At 43.0% G+C, this 24,011-nt stretch overlaps 3 protein-coding genes across 6 annotated transcripts; 2 read left to right on the forward strand and 1 right to left on the reverse strand.

The window, feature by feature from the left end:
- The first annotated feature begins 583 nt into the window (after window positions 1–583).
- LOC127755979 (hyphally regulated cell wall protein 3-like) lies at window positions 584–11,947 on the forward strand. Its single transcript, XM_052281569.1, has 18 exons — window positions 584–962; window positions 1,866–1,927; window positions 2,628–2,715; window positions 2,800–2,861; window positions 2,942–3,038; window positions 3,195–3,626; window positions 3,738–4,757; window positions 4,847–4,978; window positions 5,050–5,166; window positions 5,686–5,766; window positions 6,025–6,151; window positions 6,251–6,296; window positions 8,207–8,780; window positions 9,487–9,688; window positions 9,982–10,090; window positions 10,543–10,633; window positions 10,735–10,797; window positions 11,027–11,947. Exons 1-18 carry the CDS (start codon window positions 867–869, stop codon window positions 11,627–11,629), a joined length of 4,002 nt encoding a protein of 1,333 aa, XP_052137529.1. The 5' UTR covers window positions 584–866; the 3' UTR covers window positions 11,630–11,947.
- Window positions 11,948–14,291: 2,344 nt separating this feature from the next.
- LOC127753089 (non-specific lipid transfer protein GPI-anchored 2-like) lies at window positions 14,292–16,597 on the forward strand. Its single transcript, XM_052278556.1, has 3 exons — window positions 14,292–14,849; window positions 15,644–15,724; window positions 16,166–16,597. The coding sequence occupies exons 1-3, from the start codon at window positions 14,474–14,476 to the stop codon at window positions 16,270–16,272; spliced, it is 564 nt and encodes a 187-aa protein (XP_052134516.1). The 5' UTR covers window positions 14,292–14,473; the 3' UTR covers window positions 16,273–16,597.
- A 787-nt stretch (window positions 16,598–17,384) lies between these two features.
- Window positions 17,385–23,645, reverse strand: LOC127753066 (type I inositol polyphosphate 5-phosphatase 10). Of its 4 annotated transcripts, XR_008012469.1 has the most exons (13): window positions 23,136–23,645; window positions 22,587–22,696; window positions 22,429–22,504; window positions 21,698–21,757; window positions 21,522–21,591; window positions 21,325–21,429; window positions 20,386–21,016; window positions 20,120–20,313; window positions 19,922–20,030; window positions 19,495–19,643; window positions 18,827–19,035; window positions 18,034–18,221; window positions 17,387–17,751 (listed from the first exon to the last, which is right to left on the reverse strand). XR_008012469.1 is itself a non-coding variant. In XM_052278532.1 (12 exons), the coding sequence occupies exons 2-12, from the start codon at window positions 22,614–22,616 to the stop codon at window positions 18,184–18,186; spliced, it is 1,671 nt and encodes a 556-aa protein (XP_052134492.1). In that variant the 5' UTR covers window positions 22,617–22,696; window positions 22,995–23,128; the 3' UTR covers window positions 17,385–18,183. The 4 variants fall into 4 exon arrangements, 3 of the variants coding, with proteins under 3 accessions (XP_052134492.1, XP_052134485.1, XP_052134505.1); XM_052278532.1 differs by lacking the exon at window positions 23,136–23,645 and adding an exon at window positions 22,995–23,128 and having other exon boundaries at window positions 17,385–18,221; XM_052278525.1 differs by having other exon boundaries at window positions 17,386–18,221.
- Window positions 23,646–24,011: the final 366 nt, after the last annotated feature.

The following is a 24,011-nucleotide window of genomic DNA, read 5'->3' on the forward strand; positions in this document are numbered from 1 at the left end:
GGGGTAAGAAGGGAAAATATAGAGAAAGGAGGTGAGGAACGGGGCACCACTCGAGCCGTGTCTCAAAAGAGTAGTCGAGGAGCCAGAGGGGCGCGTTCCCCTGTTGGGGTCACGCGTTCCTTCAGGGGCATGACTCATAGACGGAACGGTGACGCTGTGAGCGAAGCTACTGGAGTTACCCATTGCACATGCTCCCATTGCACATGCTCTCACAACGTAGAGGTGCGGTCACAGAGACAGTCACAGCCGACAATCCGACATGCACAACGATGCAGATTCTTGAGAAAAAATAATGAGTACAGTAAGAAGAGAGAAAAGGGCAGAGGAAAATGCGGCATCAGACCGTTACTCAATCGCAGCAAACCAATCCACCATCCATCCACGTCGCGACGCATCCAACTCCATCCAACTCGACTCGACGCCGACGCCGACGACGAGGAAAGCAACAACCAAAAGCTTGCCGTTAAAAAACTCCAAAGTTAATCCCCAAAAAAAGAAGGAAAAAAAAAACACCCGACCCGTCGGCTTCCAGGCAGCCACTAATCCCAAACGCCTTTTTTTTTTTCTTTTCTTTTTTTTTTTTCGCGTCGCCTTTCCTTCTCCCATTCCTCCTCTCTCCAGAGACTCGCCGTCGCCGCAGCCATTCCCATTTTTGCCCACTCCTCCTCCTCCTCTCCAGTAAACCCTAGCCCACCCAACCTCCAATCCCCCCCCAACCAGCGCCCGAATCGCAGCCCCGCGAGGCCCCAATCGAGCTAGGGTTCACCGATTTCGGGGGCCGAGCCAGCGAAGGCTCTCAGTTTTCGCTGCGATTTGTGGGGTGAAATTTTCGGGGGGATTTTGATTTCTTTCTCTCACGGTGGGGGATGGGGAGCCGGAGGGAGGAGGAGAGGAACGAGAAGATCATCCGTGGGCTCATGAAGCTGCCGCCCAATCGCAAGTGCATCAATTGCAACAGTGTGGTAATAATCTCCTCCGCCTCCTGCTTGCGTTTGTTGCTGAGAAGCTTGATTGGTGGTTCATTTCGTTCCCGGATCGTTGCACGGTAGAGCATGGAATTGGTCTGCTGGGTTGTAGTGTTCTGCAGTTAGCTTAGATTTATGAAATCCATTTGTCTCTGGTGTGAACTTTTGGTTCGTCCGTATGTTTAAGCTTCAATGTTGGTTGGATGATGATAGGGCGGCTCGTTCGTTTCTGATACAGGGATGACATCTGAGAATAGTGAATCCGTTGCTATTAGCTGTGGTTAGTTTGGTTTTATATGTTATATGATTGGTTAATCAATAGGGAAGGTAGTTCTTGGCTCCTGAGTTTTATTGGCTCGTGAATTTCATTACTTCATGCACAGTTGTTTGTATTTGATATCTAGTCGTTAAGTTGGCTGAAATATGAGCCGCTGAACTTTTAATACTCTACTCCCTCCGTCCCACAAAATTTCAAACCCTAGCATTCCAAGATGAAATTAAGGAGGAAGGCAAAATACCAAAATGTCCCTAATTAATAGGAAAGTTGTATTGATGGATGGGTAGGTGAGGGGTATTTAAAGGATAAAATTTCTTGATTTGCGAACTGGTGGTAGGCAAGAAGATAGAAATTGGTTTATTTTGGGACAAAATTCAAACATAGAAGTTGATTTATTTGGGGACGGAGGGAGTACATGTCAGCAAGTGCCTCCGCAACAGTGTGGTAATACTCCCAAGTGCCTCTGAAATTGTTTAACAATTGTTTGTGCCCTATTTTTGCAATGGTTCACAAAATATGACCAGCGGTTCAGCACCATGTTTTCTTTTAGTTGCACTTCTAAGTGAACTCAGATGTCATTGTATTTATTATGTTAACTGAAGCACATAATTGTTTTGTTGCAGGGGCCACAATATGTATGTACCAATTTCTGGACCTTCATATGCTTGTCATGCAGTGGAATACAGTAAGTATTTTGTTCCATTTATCTTGTCGTACATGCCAATTTCTGGTCCTCAGCTGATTTCCTTCTTCGTTCTAGTTTAGAGTTAATGAAGGTCTATTCAGCTTTTGCTCATGCAAGAAAATTTGTGTTCACTTATCTATTGAGCAATGATACTTGCAAGAAGATGTGTGTTGTGGTATCTGATGCTAAGAATGTATGGCATGGGGAAATATAAAGCATTATTTATGGTCCATTTCTTACAAATAGTTCGCAATCTAATATCACAGATTCACAGTTGTTTATTCAGCTAATGTCACTCCATATATGGAATTTTCTATTTCATTATTTGCGACTCCGTGGCATGTTTAGCTCAAGGATTTCGATTATCCTAGGATGGGTTGGCCCATCATAATGTTAACCCATTCCATAGTTTTTGTGGGAGGACCCCGTTACTTAGTTTCCATTATTATTGCGGCTATGAGAAAAAAGGTGGTGATGAATCTGTCTTTCATTCTTGAAACACGTGTTGTTAGGGTTTGACTGGTTTAAAAAATAATTTTCAAAAATAAAGAAAGAAGTGAATGAATTTGGCAGAGAAGTACTTAATCGGATTTGGACCACTGACCCACGTCTTACCACTGCATTAATCTAACATACATTGTTGCTATACTGTTGGTATTTGATAGGAGTAGTAATCTCTTTTTTTTATGTGTTAAAACAGCCGGGAGTTTACCCACCGTGTCAAGTCAGTGTCAATGGCTAAATTCACTACTCAAGAAGTGCGGTCTCTTGAACAGGGAGGGAACCAGGTAATTCCGGGCATTACTTTGTTTTGTCCTCTTTAGACTTTAGAGTGACCTGGTCATATGCTTACATGGAGGTCATGGGTGCAGCGAGCACGTGATATCTACCTAAAAGATTGGGATTGGCAACGAATGAGGTTGCCTGACAATAGGTGAGTTTGTTTTCATTCCCATGTGCCGTGGAAACTTCTAGTACATTTCTTTATAATTATTCCGCTATGTTTTGTTTCAGCAATCCAGACAGGATAAGGGAATTCATCAGAGCTGTTTATGTAGACAAGAAGTATGCTGGTGGGAAGTCCACGGACAAACCAGTCAATGATAGTGAGGTAATGAGTTTATAAATCTCAATGGCTGCTGATATTTGATATCCAAATATTTTATTGTCCTTAAACTATTTATGCTGCAACCTTTTCATTATTTTCAAACTTTTCATTATTTTCCACATTCATTTGCTGACTATAGATTTCAAAATATTTGAATAGAGTGTAAAGAGCAGCGAAAATGATACTAGAAGACCTAGCTCCTACCATTCGTATTCCCAAAGCCCACCTTACGATTTTCAATATGAAGATAGACGATATGGTAAGCAAGTGGACACACTTGCACGAAGGCCTTCAGATAGGGCACTCTTTGATGGGAAGCTTGGCAGTTTTTTATACAGTCCAGGTCGTTTGAGAGATCAGATGCATGAAGATCGATTTGCTAATGAGAGTACTGGGTCAAGGTTTTCTGATTTTTCGGCCTCAAGCACTGGTGACATTAGAAATGATGTGCTTTCTCCTAGCTCTCAGGATACAGGGTACAGCAGTCCTTCTATCCACCATTCAAGGAATGTGTCTTCTGAAAATCCTCCATCCCATCGGCATCCGAATGCAACTTCTCAAATTGATTTTAATGGAGTCCGACGATCACAGGTTAATGTTCTCCCCATTCATGTTATATGTTTCCAGCTAATGCTCATTGACTTAAAACCAACTTCTGAGGTAGAGTGGTTTGAAATAAATATACCTTCCTTCTATGTGCAGAGAACAGGTTCTTCAGGAAGTTTTGGATCATTTGATGGTAGCTCAGCATCTAATAAGTCAGTTGATTCAGGTGCCTTACCTGATGCACCTACAGAAAAGCCAGTGAATTCTGCTGTAAATCGTCAGTCTGTTGCGCCCCCCATGGCTCATTCAGCACAATTGTATGCCTCACAGAGCAATATAAACTCTTCAGTCAGCCAAACTGCTCCCACCAGGGAATCTGTGCAACATGGAAGGGTTCACATGGTCTCTGTAGCAAAGCCACCGGTTTCAACACAGCCAACGACTTCCACAAATCAGGACTTCTTTGATCAGTCAATGCAACATCCGGTCAATTCTGCAGCACCAATAGATCTTTTTGCTGGCTTTAACCAACAGGCTCCATCAGTTCCCCATAGAGCAGTTGATGTAGGCAGCCATTCTGTTCCTAAAGAAACTCTGCATGACGTTGTGGTTCAGAAAGCCGTGGCATCTTCACCACCTGTTCAAGCCGAAGCACCCTCTACATCTCATCCTGTCCATCATGATCTCTTGAGTCTGTCGCCTTTGCAGGAACCTTCAATTTCCTCTACCCCTCCGTCAATAGATTTATTTGCTGGCTTTGACCAACAACTGCCACCTACAACTAGTGTTCAGCAAAGTCAACCAGCCGAACCATCAATTTCCTCTACCCCTCAGTCAATAGATTTATTTGCTGGCTTTGACCAACAACTGCCACCTACGACTAGTGTTCAGCAAAGTCAACAGGCAGCCCCATTGGTTGCTGACGAAGGATGGGCTTTCTTCCTCGATACACCTCAACACGTATCTCCGACTTCCATTTCAAACGTGCAAGCTCAGGTAGCCACCGCAATAGCTGCATTCCCTCCAAGTGAGAGTCTTGCTAAAGGAACTAATCAGTCAATGTTGCCAACTTCGCCACCAAATGCTTTGATTCCACAAAGTTACCCGCTTATGATGGATCAGTGGAGTTTAAATGCTGAAGAGGTGAAGACCCCTGTCTCCAAAGAAACCTCACAGGTATTTCACCAGTTGGAATATGACCTGTTAGAGATTTGCTCTGCTTGCAAATGTTTACTATGGACTATTTCTCCTTGACTATTTTCCAGCCTTGGAATGCCTTTGGTGCATCTACTGGGAACACACCCAACGACTCATTCACATTTAACACTATCTCTCAAGTAGCACCTAATCACTTCAATGTGCCTAGTGTTCCACATGCTGAAGCCAGAGGTACACAGGTGAGCATGTTTGATTTAATAACTCTGAGATTATATAAAGGCTAGATTTGTCATATTGAATCATTTTACAGGATTTGCCTAGCAGTGAACCTGAAAGACTAACCCCTGGGGATATAACCCCTGGTTTCAATGTCTCTCCTGGTGACATGGCTGGGCCATCATTTCGTGGACCACTTCAACAGCAACTGGTATGTTTTATCAATGATTCAAGGTTCTTTGCTCTGCAAGCTTTCCTGATTTGTTCTACAACAGTTTGATTTTGATTGAGAACAAGCATATACATTTTTTCTGTTACTTCCCAACTTATGACAGATAGTTTTATCCTTTTTATTCCTGGTATCTAGTTTACCATGATATTGTTGGCTCATCGCTGAATGGACAATTTATGAAATTTGGAACCTGTTAGAAAGATGATGCTAGACTGGATGTTTTTTTTTATCTGTATGTATTGCTGAGATTATTAATGCACACAGACAGAATGGTCTTGTAATTTTGCATGTAAGCCTTTTAGTTATTTTGCTTGTTAATCTTGTTATAGTCTGTATTCACCTACAGTGAGTACTTTCACTTTTTTCTACAATCTATTGGTTTGGGACTTTAGGCACAAATGATGATGCCTGTCGTGGGGCGCTACCTGGAGCCTTATTATGTCAGTTTTCTAAATGGTTTGTTTTGCTTTTTAACTGTTCTTTTGAATTTTGTTTCAGGACATCGTGCCATCTCAGCCTGCAAAATCAACAAATCCATTTGACATGGCATTTGAGTCTGATGTTGAAGCCAGTAACATGGTGTGTATTAATTATACTATGATGTGGTTTGTGGTCATGATAATTATAATATGGATTCTAGCTTTTTTTTAATGGATACAATCATATTTTAAGACATTTGGAATAAACAACTAGGACCAATTATCTAATACTCTAGAGACATTTATTTGCGATCTTTGTTTTTAGACATGTTAACAATAGCTTAGTTGGTTCCATGCTGCAAACTTCTATTTTTCTTTTGTTGTTTCTTTATTCACTATTTCTTTCTGTCCTTTTCAGTTCATGGATCTGACCTCGCTGCAAGAAACGTTGCCAAATCCCCATGTCAATACAGATTATTCCAACTTGACTGAGTCATGGATACCTCATAATTCTAACATGCCTTATATTTCCTCTGGGCCACAGGGTATCTGATCCTTTATATCTCCATGATCCTCATGCACAAGAACACAAGCATACTCTACTCTTAATGCTAATACAATATCGGATTCTGTTGTTGTTTCAGGAGGGTTATCATACATGGTAACACAAGTACAAGACTCCCTCATGCTGTAAGCTCCTTTCTAACAAGTTATTGTAGTTAGCATTAGGGCTTAGTTTCTAAATGACCTCCTGTAACAGGAACTCCGCACAAGGGTCATTTCCGCCCAGAAATCCATTCGAATGAATGCTGATAGTGGTGGACAGATAAGCGAAGCAGTTTGCAACTGCGTGGAACCTAAATGGACCATGGGGTAGTCGGGTGTACCACACGCATCGAAGTATATTTGTGTCAAATCTGCACATTGAAGTGAATATATATATCTCGGATTTCATACTCTCTGGTTTCCTGTATATGAGAAAGGAGTGTTCAGAATACCAAACAGGCGGGCTGGAGTTCTTTTTTGCCTGAAGCAAGCTGCCCTTTTTCATTGCTGTTACCCTGTCTGGGACCCTGGTGAAACCTGCGGGTTTGTTCTCACCTGGCTGTCATTTGACCTTATTGGGGTGTCCTTGTTAAACCCAATTGTCATTAAAAAAGGTCGTAGACGCATATCCATCAAATGACTAGATCATTTGCATTCTTTGGTTCTTCAGCATGAACTTGTGAAAATGTGTTGGTTCACCGAATGGACGGATTGTTGCGAGGTGTTATTTATTGAGAAGTAGTAGTATATTGCTTTTCTTGGTACTACGTTGAAACTGTTTATATATAGCTAAAACTTGTCATTGGCCTTGTTTGGATCCTCCGGGCTATTAAATAGCTCTCCGGAATCTTGCTATTTAGGAGTATTAAACGTAGATTACCGATAAAATCGATTCCATAACCCCTGGCTATTTTGCGAGATGAATCTAATTATGTATATTAATCTCTAATTAGCGGCTGATTATCGTAGCATCACTGTAGCAAATCATAGATTAATATACCTCGTTAGATTCGTCTCGCAAAATAGCCTAGGGGTTATGGAATGGGTTTTGTCAGTAATCTACGTTTAATACTCCTAAATGGGTTCAGTAATCTACGTTTAATACTATTAAATAGCCCTCCGGATCCAATCAAGGCCATTGTTCATCAGTTGGCTAATCTGTTGTGAGATGTTATGTCCAGGAAGAAAAACTGACGTGATTTGTACGTTGGAACTGGGTTCCGTTTGCGATTCACAATCATTTCATTGCACTTGCTGCACATGATTCCTGGCTTCCAGGTCCGCAGGAGCAAATCTTTCCTGCGTTCATGGGATCGGGGATCTGCATTTCGGGATAGTGTCCTCTCGTTGGCACTTGCAATGACCGGAATAAATTCTCTATAATAATTGGTCATAGCTTCTTTGAAGCAATGACCGGAATAAATTATCTAAAAATATATAAGAGACAATCTTTACGCGAGTTTAAGAAAATAAAACAAAATAAAATTAAGTAGATTGATATATAGCCAATAAATAAAACAAAATTCAGGGTATCTGTGCCAGCGTAAGAAAGCAAATGAACGAAATTGGAGGTATCGATGACATGTTAGAGTTGCTCTATAGAGGCCATAGACGACTTCATCTTTGAAAAGCTATCTGCATGTTCTCTATATTTGACCATGTAATTTCGGATCCAATCCAAAATGTTGCAGTAGAGAATGCAAACAAATTTCAAAAAAAAAAAAACTAGATAAGGGAAGCAAACTTCACCCAAAAAAAACAAAAAATTGTAGTCGCAGTGCCGGTCCAGTCTTGGAAGATGCTCATAGGGGTAGGATTTACGTGCGTGCGTTTATAGGGGTGAGTGTGCGTGTATAGTGAGTGTCTTCTTAAAAAAAAGGGAAAATATTGATGAAAAAAAGAGAAAAATCGGTGATGAAAGCGTGCCTGAAGCTGAAACACCAGACCGTACGAGCAGAGGAAGCCAGGAAGGAACAAAAGCTCGTCTCCTACAGTCCTACCCTGCCCTGGTTGGGGTTGTCCTAAAACCCTACCTAAAATCCCCACCCCGCTTCCTTCTCCCAACCCCTCCCCGACGCCACCATGCGCCCCTTCCACCCTCCCCGCCCCAACGCCGGCCAACCCCACCGCCCGCGCCCCGGCGACCCCGCCCCGCCTCCCCTCCCCATGCACCCGGGCTTCAACCCTCCGCCCGTCCCCAACCTCGCCGCCGCCAACCCCATGGCCGCCGCGGCGGCGGCCAACCCTTTCCTCGCGATGCAGCTCTTCGGCCAGGCGCAGCAGCTCCAGAGCCTCGGCTTCCTCGCCGCCGCTGCGCTCCAGCAGCACCATCACCAGCCGCAGCCGCAGGCCCCCTTCTTCCCCGGGGGAGGTTTCCCGCCGAACCCCAACCAGTTCGGGGCCTTCCCTGTCCAGCACGCCGGGTTCAACGGCGGCGGGGCGTTTCGACCTGGTGGCGTGGGCGTGGGCGTGGCCGGCCCCCGTACTCCCCGCCCGATGATGGGCGCCCCTGGTAATGGTTACAACAGCGGTGGCGGCAGCGGCCATGGTACCGGAGCTGGTGCGCCGAGACCCATGCTGAATGGTGGGGGGAACGATCGGAATAGCAGTGCTGGGAAGGGCGGTGAGGTGAGGAATTATTTTGCTGTTGTGTATTGAAATCGATAGATTGTCTATGAACGAAAAGTAGTCTTTTAGCCTATACGATCATTAGGGACTGTGCAATTCTTATATTGAGGAAATATCCACAATTGCATATTTTACCAGTATATATGTCATGCGATCATATCTTGCTGATATTTTTTTTTCCTGGTGGGTTCATGGGTATTAGTAAGACCAGTTAAGATCAACCCATATTATGTGGTCAGAAGTATGATGTCTCGGTCTCTCAGACTTTTAGTACGCAAACGACTCTTGACTACATCTGGATAGTGTATGTTCAGCATGAAAGATATAACTGGATTTACTTGTCATGCTCTCTGTTTCTAACAATTTCCTGACCTGATCTATGATGAGCACATGTCGGCTTGATTCCAAATGACCTTCTGTTCTTTTCTGCAATGTTCGTTGAACCTTTTTGTACTATATCTGCAAGTTTTGCTCGTGCTTCTTTATATTTTTTCATATTGATGTGCGTGAAATGTTACCTACTAGGTCCTTTCGGCATACTATGACTGAGCTATTAGGAACCGATTAGATAATGGCCATATCATCACTAAAATCTCATGGATAGACATGGTTTTGCACCTCATTGTTTATTGCAATTGTGTTTCGTTATTGTACCTATTCAGGTTTGGCTTAGCATTGTATTCCAATTTCTGTTTCTCTGCAACAGGTAAACCACACTAAGATCAAGCCAGATGGCATCCCTCGTTTTACCTCTGAAAATGGTGAGAGGAAAAATACAACAGATCAGAAAGCCCGATTCAACTCTGGAAGAGATTGTAGGGATAGCAGGCAATTTGGCCCATCTGGTGGAAGGGGAAGGGGAAGGGGAAGGGGAAGGGGAAGGTCTTTCAATCAAGGTCGTGGAGGAGGTAGTGAATATTGTATATATTCCATATGGTTAAGCATATAGGCAATACATTGTATCACCTTTTGCTTTTGGGGACGCATACTCCTTACTGTTGTCAAGTGAGCATGCAGCATTTCATGTTTTACTTATCTTGTTTTTATTTGCTGCAATGGTTTCATAACTCTGTATTATTGAATTGTGCACATGTTTTGATCATCTTAGCTGCATGCAGGATAATGAATGCCTTTAATACATCATACCTACAAGATTATCAGTATTTCCAGCTAACTGCTGAATTGATGTATCGCTTGTCAGGAAACAACAACTGGAGAGATGCAAAATCCAACTTCAGAAGCAGTGACAGTCCAAGTCCAGCATCAGGACAATGCCGCAATGACAGTCCAGCATCTGGAGGACACCGGAAGTATGTATACTGGACACTAGTTTTTTTAATTAAAAATATTATTGTAATTGGTAATCTTTTTATGTGCCTTAGATGGTCACAATTCTGGTTTATCTGTAATAATGATTATTTAGTTATTGCTTCTCCCACTCGTAGCGCTGACTGCTAATTATTGCGTGTCAACAATGCATTGCTCAACTAGTACGCTTATATTTCTGTTCCATCTAACGAGCTGCTGTTCTACATTTCTAAACCATGTCGATGGTTTCCAGAAAAAAAAAAAGAGTTAATTCAGTGTGTAAATCTAGGGAGGAAACCCATTTACTAAATTACAGGGTTGTACAGAATGTCGTAAACTTTATGGTCCTTTATTACCTGTTAGTTGTGGTTTTCTGGTTCTTGTCTTGATTTTTTTTAAAAAAATATTCATGGAGTAGTGATGTTTTTAGTGTCAATTGAGTTTGTTCCTGCAGGCGGCCTCGTATAATTTATGATGCAAACGAAGTTAAACAGTGGCTTGAAGCACGCAAGAAGAACTATCCTACAAGTGTCAACATAAATAAGGTCAATGTTTGGCTTTAAATACCTCTTTTTATTAGGCCTCAGCAACTTTATGTCCACATCAGACTATCAGAGAAGCATCATCAACTGACCACTTAATGCAGAAGTTGTCTGAGAGTCGACCAGATGGTGAGAAGAAGGATGAAGAGGCCCAAATGCGCCGTCAGGTAAAGCAATCTATTGCTATGATTCATCATGCATCTTCTTTAGGTTCAAAGGGAAAGGGGGTTGATCTAGCTTTGAATGGTTCTATAAGTACATTTTTTTTAACAAACTAAATAGAAGCTTTTGCCACAGTATTCTGATTGTGAACTTTTGGGGATGAATTATTTATGTTGGCAAATGTAAGTTGCTCATGCTCTTACGTGTGATTGTTCATTCTCTTGTGTATTTCAGGAACTCAAGGAAGTATTAGCAAAACAGAAAGAATTGGGTTTTGAACTCCCTGAACTACCACCTGGCTATCTATCTGAACATGAGGATCAAGGCAATGGTAGGAGAAGTAACTGGAAAACACAACGCAGGGATTGTCGTTTTGGAAACCGTGCTGATAACAAAAGATCAAGGTATGACCACAATGATTTTCAGTCTAAGAGACCCAAGGTACGGAACCAAACTCATTGTGATGATGGGGCAGTGCTCAAGAGCAGGGAGCCAACCCTCTTGCAGAAACTTCTTAGTTCGGATGTCAAGAGGGACAGGCATAGGCTTCTCCACACGTTCAAATTCATGGTCCTTAACAATTTCTTCAGTGATTATCCTGATAAGCCCTTGGAGTTTCCTAGTGTTAAAGTAAACCAGATCGAACTTGAAAGCAACATTGCTGAAGAGGACCTAGATGACTTGATGACCAGCGAGACGGCAAAGGACAGCATCCTTGATTTGAAGGAAAATGGTGATCAGAAAGACTCGAGCTCAATTGATGGAGAATCAGACCTCGATGACGACAATGATGATGAAGATGAAGAAGATGATGATGATGGCAATGGCCAGTGCTGAGAGCAGCGACAAAGATGAGAACGAGGACGTCGATGCAGGGCAGATGTAATACGCCGTTTTTTTAAAACATGATGGAAGTAAACGACTCCAGACGTCGGCCTACGCCCCATAGAAACTGTCTACCTGATCTACACCCAAAGGTATACACAACCAAAATGTAATGCACCTGAAGTCAGAGGTGCAAGTATCCAGCAGGGCACAGGCCAACTGTGTTTTTGGTGTATAGTTGGCGTTCACAAATGATATTTATGTAGCTGCCTTTGAAATTTTGTTATCAGTTGCATTTGCTATTATGTGTTTTGCTGTTTGGAGAAAGCACATGTGCTCCTTAGAGGTGGCCACGTGTTGTGTCAGGAGCCGTGTTATTTCAGGCTGAAACCCCAGAGTAAAAGAGGGTCAGGGCACCAATGGAGAATGGTACCCAGGGCCCAGGCTGGGCAACCTCCAACATAAGCGTGACAGTTCCTTCTCTTTACCGGAAAAGCGGCAGCAATACAATCTTTCTCCCTTCTGCTCTGAAACAGAACTCCACTCAACTGATGAGTGATGCACATCAGCATATGGCCTCCCAACACAGCACAAGTCCAGCTAGCTACCTCCTGCACTGCACGGCGAGCCATCTCTTCCTCACGGTCACGGCAGCATGCCATGCATGCAACCTTCATCAGTTCTAGGCTCACTAAAGCCACTACCCAGTCTACCACCACCTTCAATAGCCTTCACCTTCCCAATGACGGCCCATCAATGCTGCCAGCGGAGGCGAGAAGACAGAGACCCAGCCTTGTTTGTTTGGGAAAGCTTGAGATTGAGAAGCTAAGGGTGTGTTTAGATAGGGCTAAAACTTTTTAGCCCATGTCACATCGGATGTTTGGACGCTAATTTAGAGTATTAAACATAGACTAATAAAAAACTAATTTAATAAATGAGAGCTAATCCGCGAGACGAATTTTTTAAGCCTAATTAATTTATAATTATAAAAAGTTTACTGTAGCATCACATTGTCAAAATCATGACATAATTAGACTCAAAAGATTCGTCTCGTGAATTAGTCCAAGGATATGAAATGTGTTTTGTAATTAGTGTATGTTTAATACTCCAAATTAGTATCCAAATATCCGATGTGACATGAACTTGGAATAAGTCTCTGAAAACCAAACAGGCCCTAAAAATGTTAGCTTTTCCCAGACTCTTAATTCATTATTCATTTTCTAGATTTTAGCTAGTTTTTGCTTGTCTCAGTGTCTCTCTCTCTATATATATTTTAACTTTGTTGCCCCTTTGTGTCATCTCAGTTTCCACTCTAAAAAAAGAGATTATGTTAGCTATAAATGTTTAAGGAAGCTAAAACTTTTCTCCCCAAACAAGAGCTTGCCCAGATTCCCCTCCGATCTCCCTCCAACTGAATTTCCGAGCAGAATTTAAGGCCCCCGCGAAGGCGCTGTACCCAGTTCTTCCCCAGTCCCCAGTCCCCACTCGCCAGACTGTGGCGCCTTGCCGCCCCCGCATTGATGCCGCATTCAAAGTAGACGCGCGCGCACACATGGCAGCAACGACCATCAATCTATCCGCTCGGCTCTGGCCTCGCAACCAATCGCCCATGCACGCATTCAAGCTGCGGTTTTGCCCCGGTCGGGTTCTTCTCCCTCCCTCCTCCGCGATATTGCTGCATGCGGCTAGCGTGGTGGAGTGACCAAGAATAAGTAATTCTACTTATTATTGATTTAAGCATGCTACTAGTCATTCATCGTAAACAAACGATTCATTAATATTTACATTTCTCAAAACCCATATAGCCAATCATGTGTGGAAGAATGGAGAGACGCATTAAATTCGAGAAAATCATTAAGATGATAGATTGTTGGATTGAAATATGCCTATCAAAAATAAAATTTTCAGATTTGGAAATATAACTATCAAAAATAGATGGAGGGAGTACTACTGTGCCACGGCTCGGCCGCATTGAAGAGCGTCCAGGAGTAGGAGTAGCCGGTGTGATCCTAGCTAATAATCGGCGATCCAGCGAGTGAATGAGAGCAAGTTTAATAGTGTAGCCCACTACTAGCTCCAATTCATCTATAGCCAATCTATCTAATAGCCAATTCATATAATAGTTGCTTACTATACTATTAATATATGGTCCCACCTGTCATACACATATTATGTCTTGGAGTCCGCGCTGCAGCTGGCTACAGATTTATAACCCGCTGTTCTTCTCTCTCATTTTTTATCTCATTAAAATATATTTGTAGCGGACTAATAGACTGCTATTGTACTGCTCTGAGCGTGATACGGAGGACGAGCCGGTCGGCGAGACAGCCAGCCAGGCAGGTCTGGGTCGATCGGCAGGACAGGGGTACTGGACCCAGCCGGGTGGATTTCGATTAAATTCACCGTTGGATTTGACCACAGTGACCAGTGACGTCTTTGAAGAGTGGATCTCTGATTCTGTGTGTAGTGTGTTGGGAGATTTCTTCTTCACTTGCTATTGGTTCAGTATAAATGTATAATGTACTAACAACAGTAGTAGCAAGTTTGATGAAGCCTGAAAGACATCACAGCACTACAGCTAGATTTGTACCACTGCGGGCCACTCGGGAGAACGTACGCACGCTAGAATTTTTTCTGGTATCTACAGAAATGGAACTGATTCCGTATAGTAGTAGAAATGTAGCATGAGAATTCTAACCGGGCGCGTACAAAATCGCAGTCGTGCTCGTCTCATCCCGCTGTATATAAGCAGGCGACTCCTGTGTACCCGCGCACACGCAAACCATTTGCATTTGAGCCTTTTGCTTGCCTTCTCTCCTGTCCTGACTGCAGCGAGAGATCAGTAGGGAGAGGGCAATGGCATTGACGGTGCGGCTGCACACGGCGGTGGCGGCGGTGGCCGTGGCCGTGGTGGTGGCTATGGGGATGGCGGCGGCGCAGATGTCGCCAGCGGGGGCGCCGGCGCCGGCGGGCGGGATCAGCCCGGCGTGCATGGATGCGGTGCTCAACATGTCGGACTGCCTGACGTACGTGATGAACGGGAGCACGGCGCGGAAGCCCGACGAGCCGTGCTGCCCGGAGCTGGCGGGGCTGCTCGAGTCCAAGCCCGTCTGCCTCTGCCAGCTGCTCGCCGGCGGCGCCAGCTCGTACGACATCAGCGTCGACTACAAGCGCGCCATGGCGCTCCCGGGCATCTGCGGCCTCGCCGCGCCGCCCGTCACCGCATGCGCGCGTACGCACAATTACTCCATCGCCTCTCTTTTGCTCCTCCCTTTTTTAGTTCGCTTGCAAGGGTTTAATTCTGCCTAGCATAGTTGCAAACCGTGGATTTTGACGAATAGTAGAACGTTTACTTGCGTATTACTAGTACTAGTAATGTTTTTTTGGAAATACTCAAAAGATTTGCGCATCTTTATATGAAGAGAAGTAATTACAGCTAAACGAGAACACAGAAAAAATAATTAGTACTCCCATCTACTTTTGATAGTCATATTTTATCTTGGCACACAGACTAAGGATAAGTAATTTTACTTATCATCCATATAAATATGCTACTAGTCATTCCTCGTAAACAAGCGATTCACTGATATTTACGTTTCTCAATGCCCATGTAGCCAATCATGTGTGTAAGAATGGAGAGTTATGCATTAAATCCGAAAAAGTCATTAAAATGATAGGTTGTTGAGGTGAAATATGCTTATCAAAAATAAAATTTTTAGATTTGGAAATATGACTATCAAAAGTAGATGAAGAGAGTACTATTAATACTAGCAATGTGCGTGACACAACACCAAAAGTTAGAAAGGAGAACAACTTAAACTGCATCTGTTCTTTGTTCACATCAGTCTGTAGGTAGCTAGGTAGCTTAGCTAGTGGAAATGTGATCACCCTAATGGTTTATTACCCTGTCCAAAGCTCCAAATATCATTTCACTAACCCCAACAGTATATCTTACCATTCCATTCATCGAATTTTACTGTTTTAAAGACCGTATAAAATTAACTTTTGGTTACACACAAAATGCAGTTCTTGGAGTACCTGTGCCTATGGCGCCTTCTGCATCGCCGATGGCAGGCCTCGGGCCATCTACTGAACCACAAATGCCTGGTAAGTACTACTGCTCATGTGCTTTCTTGGTTCAGTTTCATATCATATATGTATATTCTGAGTATCCAGGCTCAAGAAAATTCTAAACAGCTCATGATAATTAATTGTGCTATAACAAACAATAAACGGAGAGAAAATTGGCATGTTCTTAACTTATTTTAGCTGCATATATATCTAGATCCTTCTGCCCATGGTAGCACGGTACAGTACAGCATATAATAGTTCCACTAAGTATCCATTAGTGCTCATAATTTTTTTTTGAACGGAACGGAAGTGCTCATAATTTCTCAGCTGATTTTGCTTACGGAAGTTCTGTAGTTGAGCAGTGTCATTGTAGGCTACTACAGTGCTAGGGGTCCTGAGTCCTGACGAGTCAGCCTGTCACTAGTCACACATTTGCTTGATCAGCTAAACTCTGCTTCTGGCGATCCATTTCTGCAGAGAAATCGCCGTCGGCCTCGCCGTCCGAGTCGAGTAACCATGCTCCCGGCCGCTTCACCGCCCTCGCCGCGGTGGTCCTCGCCGTTGCAGCCGCCGGGATGGTTTAGAAAATGCCTGGATTTTCGGCCGATCGATCTCAAGATTTAGCCCGACGATTCTTGTTTATTCTTGCCACACATTTGGCTGTGTATTAATTTACAACACGTTACAGTACGTATGTGCAATGAACGATATTTTTCTGCTTTGCTTTAAATTCTTATAATTAACTAGTAACTCTTCCTTGTCGTAAGTTGCTAGAGCATATGGTGAGACTATATGTACACACGTAGTGATATCTGGCCATCCGCAGTAGCTACTTGGGGCCTTCTGTTAATTATTTTCAGTGTTTAAATGCTTGGTTTTTGGAGGCGAGGTGGAGAGGATTTTTGGAAAGATGTGAGCTGGAGATGATCAAAGTGTGGGGAAAAAAAGCATTGGATTCGCCGGTCGGCAATACACGGCGGCCGGCCCCGATCGGCCGTAAGGCGCTGTAGGTTCATGAATGCTAAGATTCCGATCCCTTCATTCAATCGTTTCCCAACTGTTTGAGAAATTTTGGTTGCGTCTCCTCGTGGCGGGCCATGTGATTTCCGGCTGCCATACGGCCCATACGCTACGAGTTGCTCCTCACCCTCCCGTGCGTGTATGTAGGGACGACGCACGGCACGGGGGCTGGATGGATCACGGGATCAAGCGGATGAGGCGCTTGTGATCTCGCAACAAAGAGCTCTACCAAGCCGTACGTCCGTCGCTAGCCATCGTGCCATGCCATCATGTGTTCCGGGATCCAAAACATGTCGACGCCGCCGACCGTACGTCGCGATGCGCTCGATCGCTGCGGGCACATGTGTCGCTGCCAGCTTCTGCTCGATCATGTCCGCCCAGCACATGCCCCGGCCCGTTCGTGCCTCGGCTTCGTGCGACTGTTCGTGGGCACCCGCTCGTTCGACGCAGACGCTGAGGCGGCGGCGAGCTCCGCACTGGACTCCGCGGGAGCGCCGAAGCGTCGTCCGCGCCTCCACCATCCGGTTGCAGATGCTGGCAGGCTGACCGCTGACGGTGGCAACTCGACCTGCTCACATGCTGCTGAGGCCGCACACCGCCAGGACTCCCACCGTACGAACTACTCCCTCAATCTCAATATACAGTAACCTAAGATAAATTTAATTTTATTTTAGAATTATAAATCTGAACATTAGATTTATAGTTTTATGATAAATCTAATCGTATCCTAGGTTGTTACATATTAGGAAGTTGAAAACGATATAATTCCTGTGGAAACAATTCTCGATTGGTCCGTCAGAAATTCTTGGTTCTTCATGTTCATCAATTTAACGATTTAGCGACAACAGGACAATAACAAATTTAAAAAAAATCAATATCTTATAGTATATAGCTAAAATTGAAAATGGTAACAATGCTCAGTCCGTCGGAAATTTTCACCACCATTTTCATCCCGTCATGCAGCTCTACATGCGGGTACTCAACTGGCTCATATGATCAAAGTCTTTCAAGCATGATTTCATGAAAGCTGCACCAGATCGAATCTACACAAAGGAGAAGAACCGTTGTGAACATTACGTTCATCAGTACTATTTTTTTTTCTTCCATGTAAATAACCTCAAACTACCAAAGCAGGCCTACATCAGGGTCAGTACTCAGTAACCTTTGCAAAGGGAAAAAAAAAACACACTGCATTTTTGCCCTACCAACAAGGAGTCTACGTTAGGAGTATTTGGGTAGTAAACTGGTAAGCAACTCGTCGAATATGTATCCAACCATTTCGTTGGAAAGAATAACTAAATTTGCTGCACAAATTTAATCATCACCTTCCTTCCAAGGCGTATGTATAACAGGCACTCCAAGAGCCTGTTAGGAGGAGGATTTATCTACCACTCATCCAAACAGGGCCAAAGAGTACATCTTGACTCCTGAGTGCTAATGACTCAAAAATGAAACTGTCTGACTTCTGCAGGTTATTACGATATTTTTGGAGAGTTCATGCTTCGTGATGAATCTGCAAGATGAAATTACGAATATAGCAATCAATCCTCACGCTTCAGTGTGATTCAATATATATATGAAAGCTTTTTTCTTTTTAGATTTCAAGCCATTAAGCCAGAAGAGAGAGATCTTAGCAGAAATTGAACTAAATGAATTCAGTCCTGATTCTCAGTACAACTGGTTTTAGTTTCTGAACGACCGAACCCACTTTAAACCTGGAGTGATGATCCAACAATAGTAGATGCCTACAGGTCTGATATACAACCTGAGAAGGTACTTTCAAGTTTTAATGATTTGACATATGAACAGTCCTTCAGTTTTCTCTTCAGAATCACAAAAGAAGCTAGTGATGGTACCGGTGGTGCTTGGTGACTCACATTGTCCAGCACCACCACCATTGGATTTTTTGCGGCACGTACGTGTTTTTATCATTTGAAAATCTTACATGGATAGTTGTGTCATTTGCGCATGTGGTTTTATTTGTGAATTGATGTTCAATTAAAAATTATACACTTCTTTAAAGTTTGAAACATTTTTTTAAAAGCACATGTATTTAGCTAGTACTAAAATTATGCTTATGAGATAACTATCACGGCATGTGAGCAAGAAGAGTTGTACCTTTACCCTTATTGTTTCCCTGTGGTAAGAGCTCTTCAGCTCCGATTTTCATGTTAGCATTTGATGGCCGCATCTTTGCCTTTCTGTTTAGTACCTCAACTTCAACAATGAAGTTCCCACAAACAGGCCGATGGTCGGAAAATCTAGACTCCCCACGGTAGTAGGATAGTTGCAAAATACCATCCCCGCGCCACAATATTCTATCACACCTGAGCAAGTCCAAACTATTTAAGAGGGACGCTACGCAATACTCAAGCAAACGGATGTTCATAATTCACAAGTCACGAGAAACTCTTTCATGGTATAGTTACTGGAAATTAAAAAAGGAAAATTTACTAATATATAAATATACAACCAAATCATAAACTGAATTACCTCTAATTACAGATGCAGTGCATAGAGTTTGGTCTGTATATATATTAGTGACTTTATGTTATATTATATGACAACTATAGTATGCAGAATTTTACTTATTTTTTAATTTTGTTTCTTTCATGCCAATTAGTGTTGCATCTTACTTTTGTATCAGACCAGAATAGTAACACATGTTAATTGTATCAAGTCAACTCCTAGACATACAGTTGAATGAATTAATTGAATAGCACAATCAATACATTTCTGTATTATAGACTTACTATAATTGAAAACCAACTAAAATTGGTGCATACCATGCTGGTGTTCTCCTCTTTTTATTTGATGTTGCAGTCTCACTAGCATAAGCATCTGAGTTATAGGAGTATTTGTATGTTGGAGCAAAAAAAATCTTCCCCTCATTCCACCCCTTAAATACTCTCCCAGCATCACGTTCGATTTTGAGCTGGAGTGTTATACAGGACATAAGTGAGGGGGAAAAAGTATTTTGCAGAGGAAAAATAGCTTTCAATAATATAATGGAAGTATCAAAAGATTTGCATATTTCAGATTTCACTTGTTTTAAATTTCAAAACCAGTAAGCACAGAGGAGTACCATAATGGTGTCTAAGGAAAAAATGCTTCCTATAATCTTGTTTTGAAATAGTAATTGTTTCTCAGGTACATGATATTGCTATTCCAGAAAAAATGGATCATTTTCCTGCAACAAGAAATGGAAGTTACCTGATCCCTTTCAAAGAGAGCATCCCAATTATTTTCCATCAAAAACTTTTTGGTATCTGCATAGCTCAGTGCGATACGATAGTTCAGATCTCCGAACCATATCACCTTACTGAAACAAACAGTGTATAGCTTAGAAATATACGCTTGACAAGATACATATATTTACTAATTACAAGCACACTAAAAGCACATTCTTACTCATGCTCAAGAATTTTCTCTGGGATTTTTCGCACACCTCTCCTGCAAATCCTTGAAAACAGTGTAAGCCTCAGTATCTCAAGAACATCAGAGTTCCTCCGGAATTCATCACCTTCTTTCTGACCTGAAGCCAAATGGCTGCAGATGAAACAAAAGCTTGTCTGGTGCAGTGTCATGCTCACTGATATGCATCCCTGCAGAAGAAGTGTACTCAGAAAAAGTACTTACAAAAGCACTTCAAACTGATATTATGATTTGCTCCTGACCTTGTTTCCAAGACAACCCAGAATTCCTCTCCCTATGCAAGACGTTCTTAGATGACCAATGTGCTGCACTAGTTCCTTCTTCACCCATACCATTACAAAAATGCCAACCATTTGTTTACATGCTATAAGATTATATTTTAGTTCATCCCTTGCGGTGGGAGGAGAAATTACTTCACTGCGCACAGATCCATTAGAATCCCTTGATTGCCCTTTCTTTTCTTCCCGTTCATCCTCTTCTGACGAATCTATTTCGTAAGCATATGCTTTGGGGCAACCAAAGCAAGCATCCCTGTAGGATGATTTGGCCATCTCTACAGGGCAGTTGCAGGCCTTAAGCCGTTTTCGATGGACTGGCATGAAGGATTTTCTAATGGATTTTAGATTAGACTTCTGGAAGATTGTGGAACTACTTGATGTTTTTGCTAGGTCAGAGAACGAAGTATCGAGGCTTGAAGAAGCTCGAGAGACACTAGAATCAACAGAGGGAGATGGCTCATTCTGAAAGACATTGGCATTGGTTTCAGCTGGCCGGTTTAATGCTTGGTTTATAAGAACAAGCCATCTGGCAGCTGGTTCGTTGTCTTCTATTACAAGCACATTGCCAGCATTGAGAGGAACAATTTCCTGAAAACTGTTTAAAGTTTAAATGTTACAGAATTGATTAGATGTGAACTTGAAGCTACAAAGCAAAATATGATTCACTGATCTGAATACAAAATCAATGACAGTTTTTACCACAGAGGAATCATGGAACTTCCTTTCTTTACCTCGTTCAGCTATGTATCAAATACTAGTATAGTCTTATATGTCAAAGCCAACATTCAAGAAATTAACATACATGGAGAAAGTCGGATAACATAAACAGCAAATTTAGTAAAATTGACAAAAAAAATATTTTCCACGTCTAGTATATTAAGAAAAGGGCAATAAAAGACCCACCCCAAAACATAAATATCTGAATGATCATCAGGGGGAAGAAAATCATCCAGGTTCAGCTCAGTTGTAGGTGCTTTTCCTCCAACGTTCCAGGTGGCAACAAATATTCTGTTTAATAAAAAGCAGAAGTTGGACAATTTGATCTAGTTGGCACAGAGAGGATGGGCACATGATCAAATATGGAATTTGAATTGTTGTACCTGACGGGCTCAGTTGTTGTATTATTAGGAGTTTGCGCCAGGAAATGACTGAGACGCATGCCCTTAACTTCTTGTTCCATTTAGTTCAAAAGCATAAGAAGACAAGTAAAGCCCACTAACAATTAAAATTGGGCCATCTCCAAACATTTAGCCAGATTTACTAGATATTAGTGTACCTGAAAATGCCCTTAGGGGGGAAGATGACGCAGCATTAGAAGAACTTGGACCAAACTTCCCTGTTATTATGTAAGGCCATACAACACAGTTAGTTCCTTCTATGATCTCAAGGCAAAAGGAAACTCGTTAATGGAATTATCTAATTGAAGAAGTCTATCTTTCTCTCTCCCTCTCTGACATGGGCCATGCAGTCACATGCCAATGAAACTTCAGTTGCAAATAACTAACATGGGATCGCATGAACTTTACAACAGCAAATAAGGGATTGCCCTCCACAAGAAGGGATTCACTGATGAAAATGATGCCATATAAAGTTTCTTCTAGTTGTTTACTATATTCATATTTTGAATTTTGTGAAAAAAAACAGGAAGCAGCTGTTTTCTTTAAAACTCAAATGAACTTTGCTATCCTAGTCTTATCTTGTTTAACCAACAAGGCATTAGACTTTTAGGCAAGCTAACTTGCTTAATTAAATTTACTTTTCCTAAAATTGGAGATCCAAATAACCCCTAATCATGTTCAATTGGCAAAGATAAGGAACAATTCAACTAGCATCCGAAACTGTATATACATTTTTTTTCCCGGGAATATGCAAAAGATGGGTGTATCATTGCATTAAGAAAAAGGATATTTGAATACATAAGCCTAACTGCCAACGCCATTAAAACAACGATCCAAAATGAAATAAAAAGGGAACAGAAACTTTTTAAAAGGGAAGATCTGAACCAACCGGTGTTGCAACTTGGTTTGTCTGTTCTGTTTGAGACTTTATTCTCCTTTGCTCCGAAAAGTTTTGGGCGACAACCCTGGAACACAATCCTATTTTCTGAAGGCGAGTATTTCATTTCTATACATAAAGCAACCGTGGAAATGTAATTAGCAAGTCACCTTCATTTTTTCCTCCCCAGTGAAGGCCATTAATCGCTGAAGCCGGTTAAAGAACCTTTTTTGTTTGTCAGTTTGAAGTATGAACACGAGCCCAGTGCATCACAAAGAATCTGCAAGCAGTACATCATAGTTTTCATATATAAGTAAAATGCCACCAAATGGACAATTCAAAGATGAACCATGCAGTAATTGAAAAAAAAAAGCGTAGCGAGAAAGCGGTTAAGTTGAACACTAAACAAGTCATAAAAATCCAAACTTCAGTCTTGGTCTCATTTTTGGAAATCAAAGTTAGCAAACACAAATTTACTCCTGTACTAGCAGTAAAAAGAACTAAAATAGAATGAATGGACGATCCATATATCACCCGCTATACAAAGAAAGAAACAACACGAGAGCACACACACCAACCTTCACAACTGAATGAAACCGAAGTTCTTCAAAAACCACACGCCACGTCACACGACGATGCAATCTTGAATCCCCCAAACCTACTCTCCAATGCAACAATCCCAAACGCACACAATGCAATGCAACAGAAGATATACCCACCTCGGCTCCTCTCCCCCACGATCCAAAAACCACCCAAACCCACCCCCCAAGGGAGCAGCACCGCAGCTACCGATGCCCCTGCCCGCACTGCAGCCAGACAGCCAGGAGCGCGCGCCCTTCCTCCCACCTCCACCCCTGCTACCATCCACCCGGGGATCCCGGCAAGAGGTCGGAGGCGGCCGAGGAATGCACGGCCATTGGGGCGAGGGCGAGGGGGACCCCGCACGGCTCCGCGACGAGGATCCTTTAAGCCCGGGGGGAGAAGGAGAAGGAGAAGGAGAAGGAGGAGGAGACAGCTGTAACGGAAGTAGGGAATAGTTTACACACGGGCTACAAGCCTAGTACAGCGGATTGGACTGTGGGAGAATGGGAGCGGGGAGGCATTTGATCCGCGCGTGTCGCGAACTCGCGATCTCTCTGCATTTGCCTGGAGCGCCGGGGGCTGGGTGGCGGGTGGGGGTGGAGTTGACCGGGGATGGGCGATGGCGAGTTTGAGGGGTGCACGTGCGGTGGTGCGGGCGCGGGGGCGAGGAGGAGTTGAGTAGGATTTGGTCTAGGGGGCAAAATGTGGGGAGAAAGTGGGGGTGGGGGTGGGGGGGGGGGGGGGGGGAGGAGTAGGACGCATGTCAGGGAGGGGGGGAATTGTTTTTTGGGTTGGGTTGGGGACGCGCTGTTTCGACGTGGGGGAGCATCGTGTTCCCGCAAAGTGGCGGATCAGCCCCGGTTTAGCCGGGTTTCCTTTACCGTTTTGATGAATAGGAGTATCACCGTTACCCAGTGGTAATCACAGTGAAAAACCATGGGGGGTTAAAAACTGATATAAGCTCACCGGCCGCCGCCCCTTAGCCCGTCGGCGAGCCACTTGGGAAGAGGACG

This window comes from Oryza glaberrima, chromosome 1, assembly GCF_000147395.1.
Source record: "Oryza glaberrima chromosome 1, OglaRS2, whole genome shotgun sequence".
Lineage (NCBI taxonomy): Eukaryota > Viridiplantae > Streptophyta > Magnoliopsida > Poales > Poaceae > Oryza > Oryza glaberrima.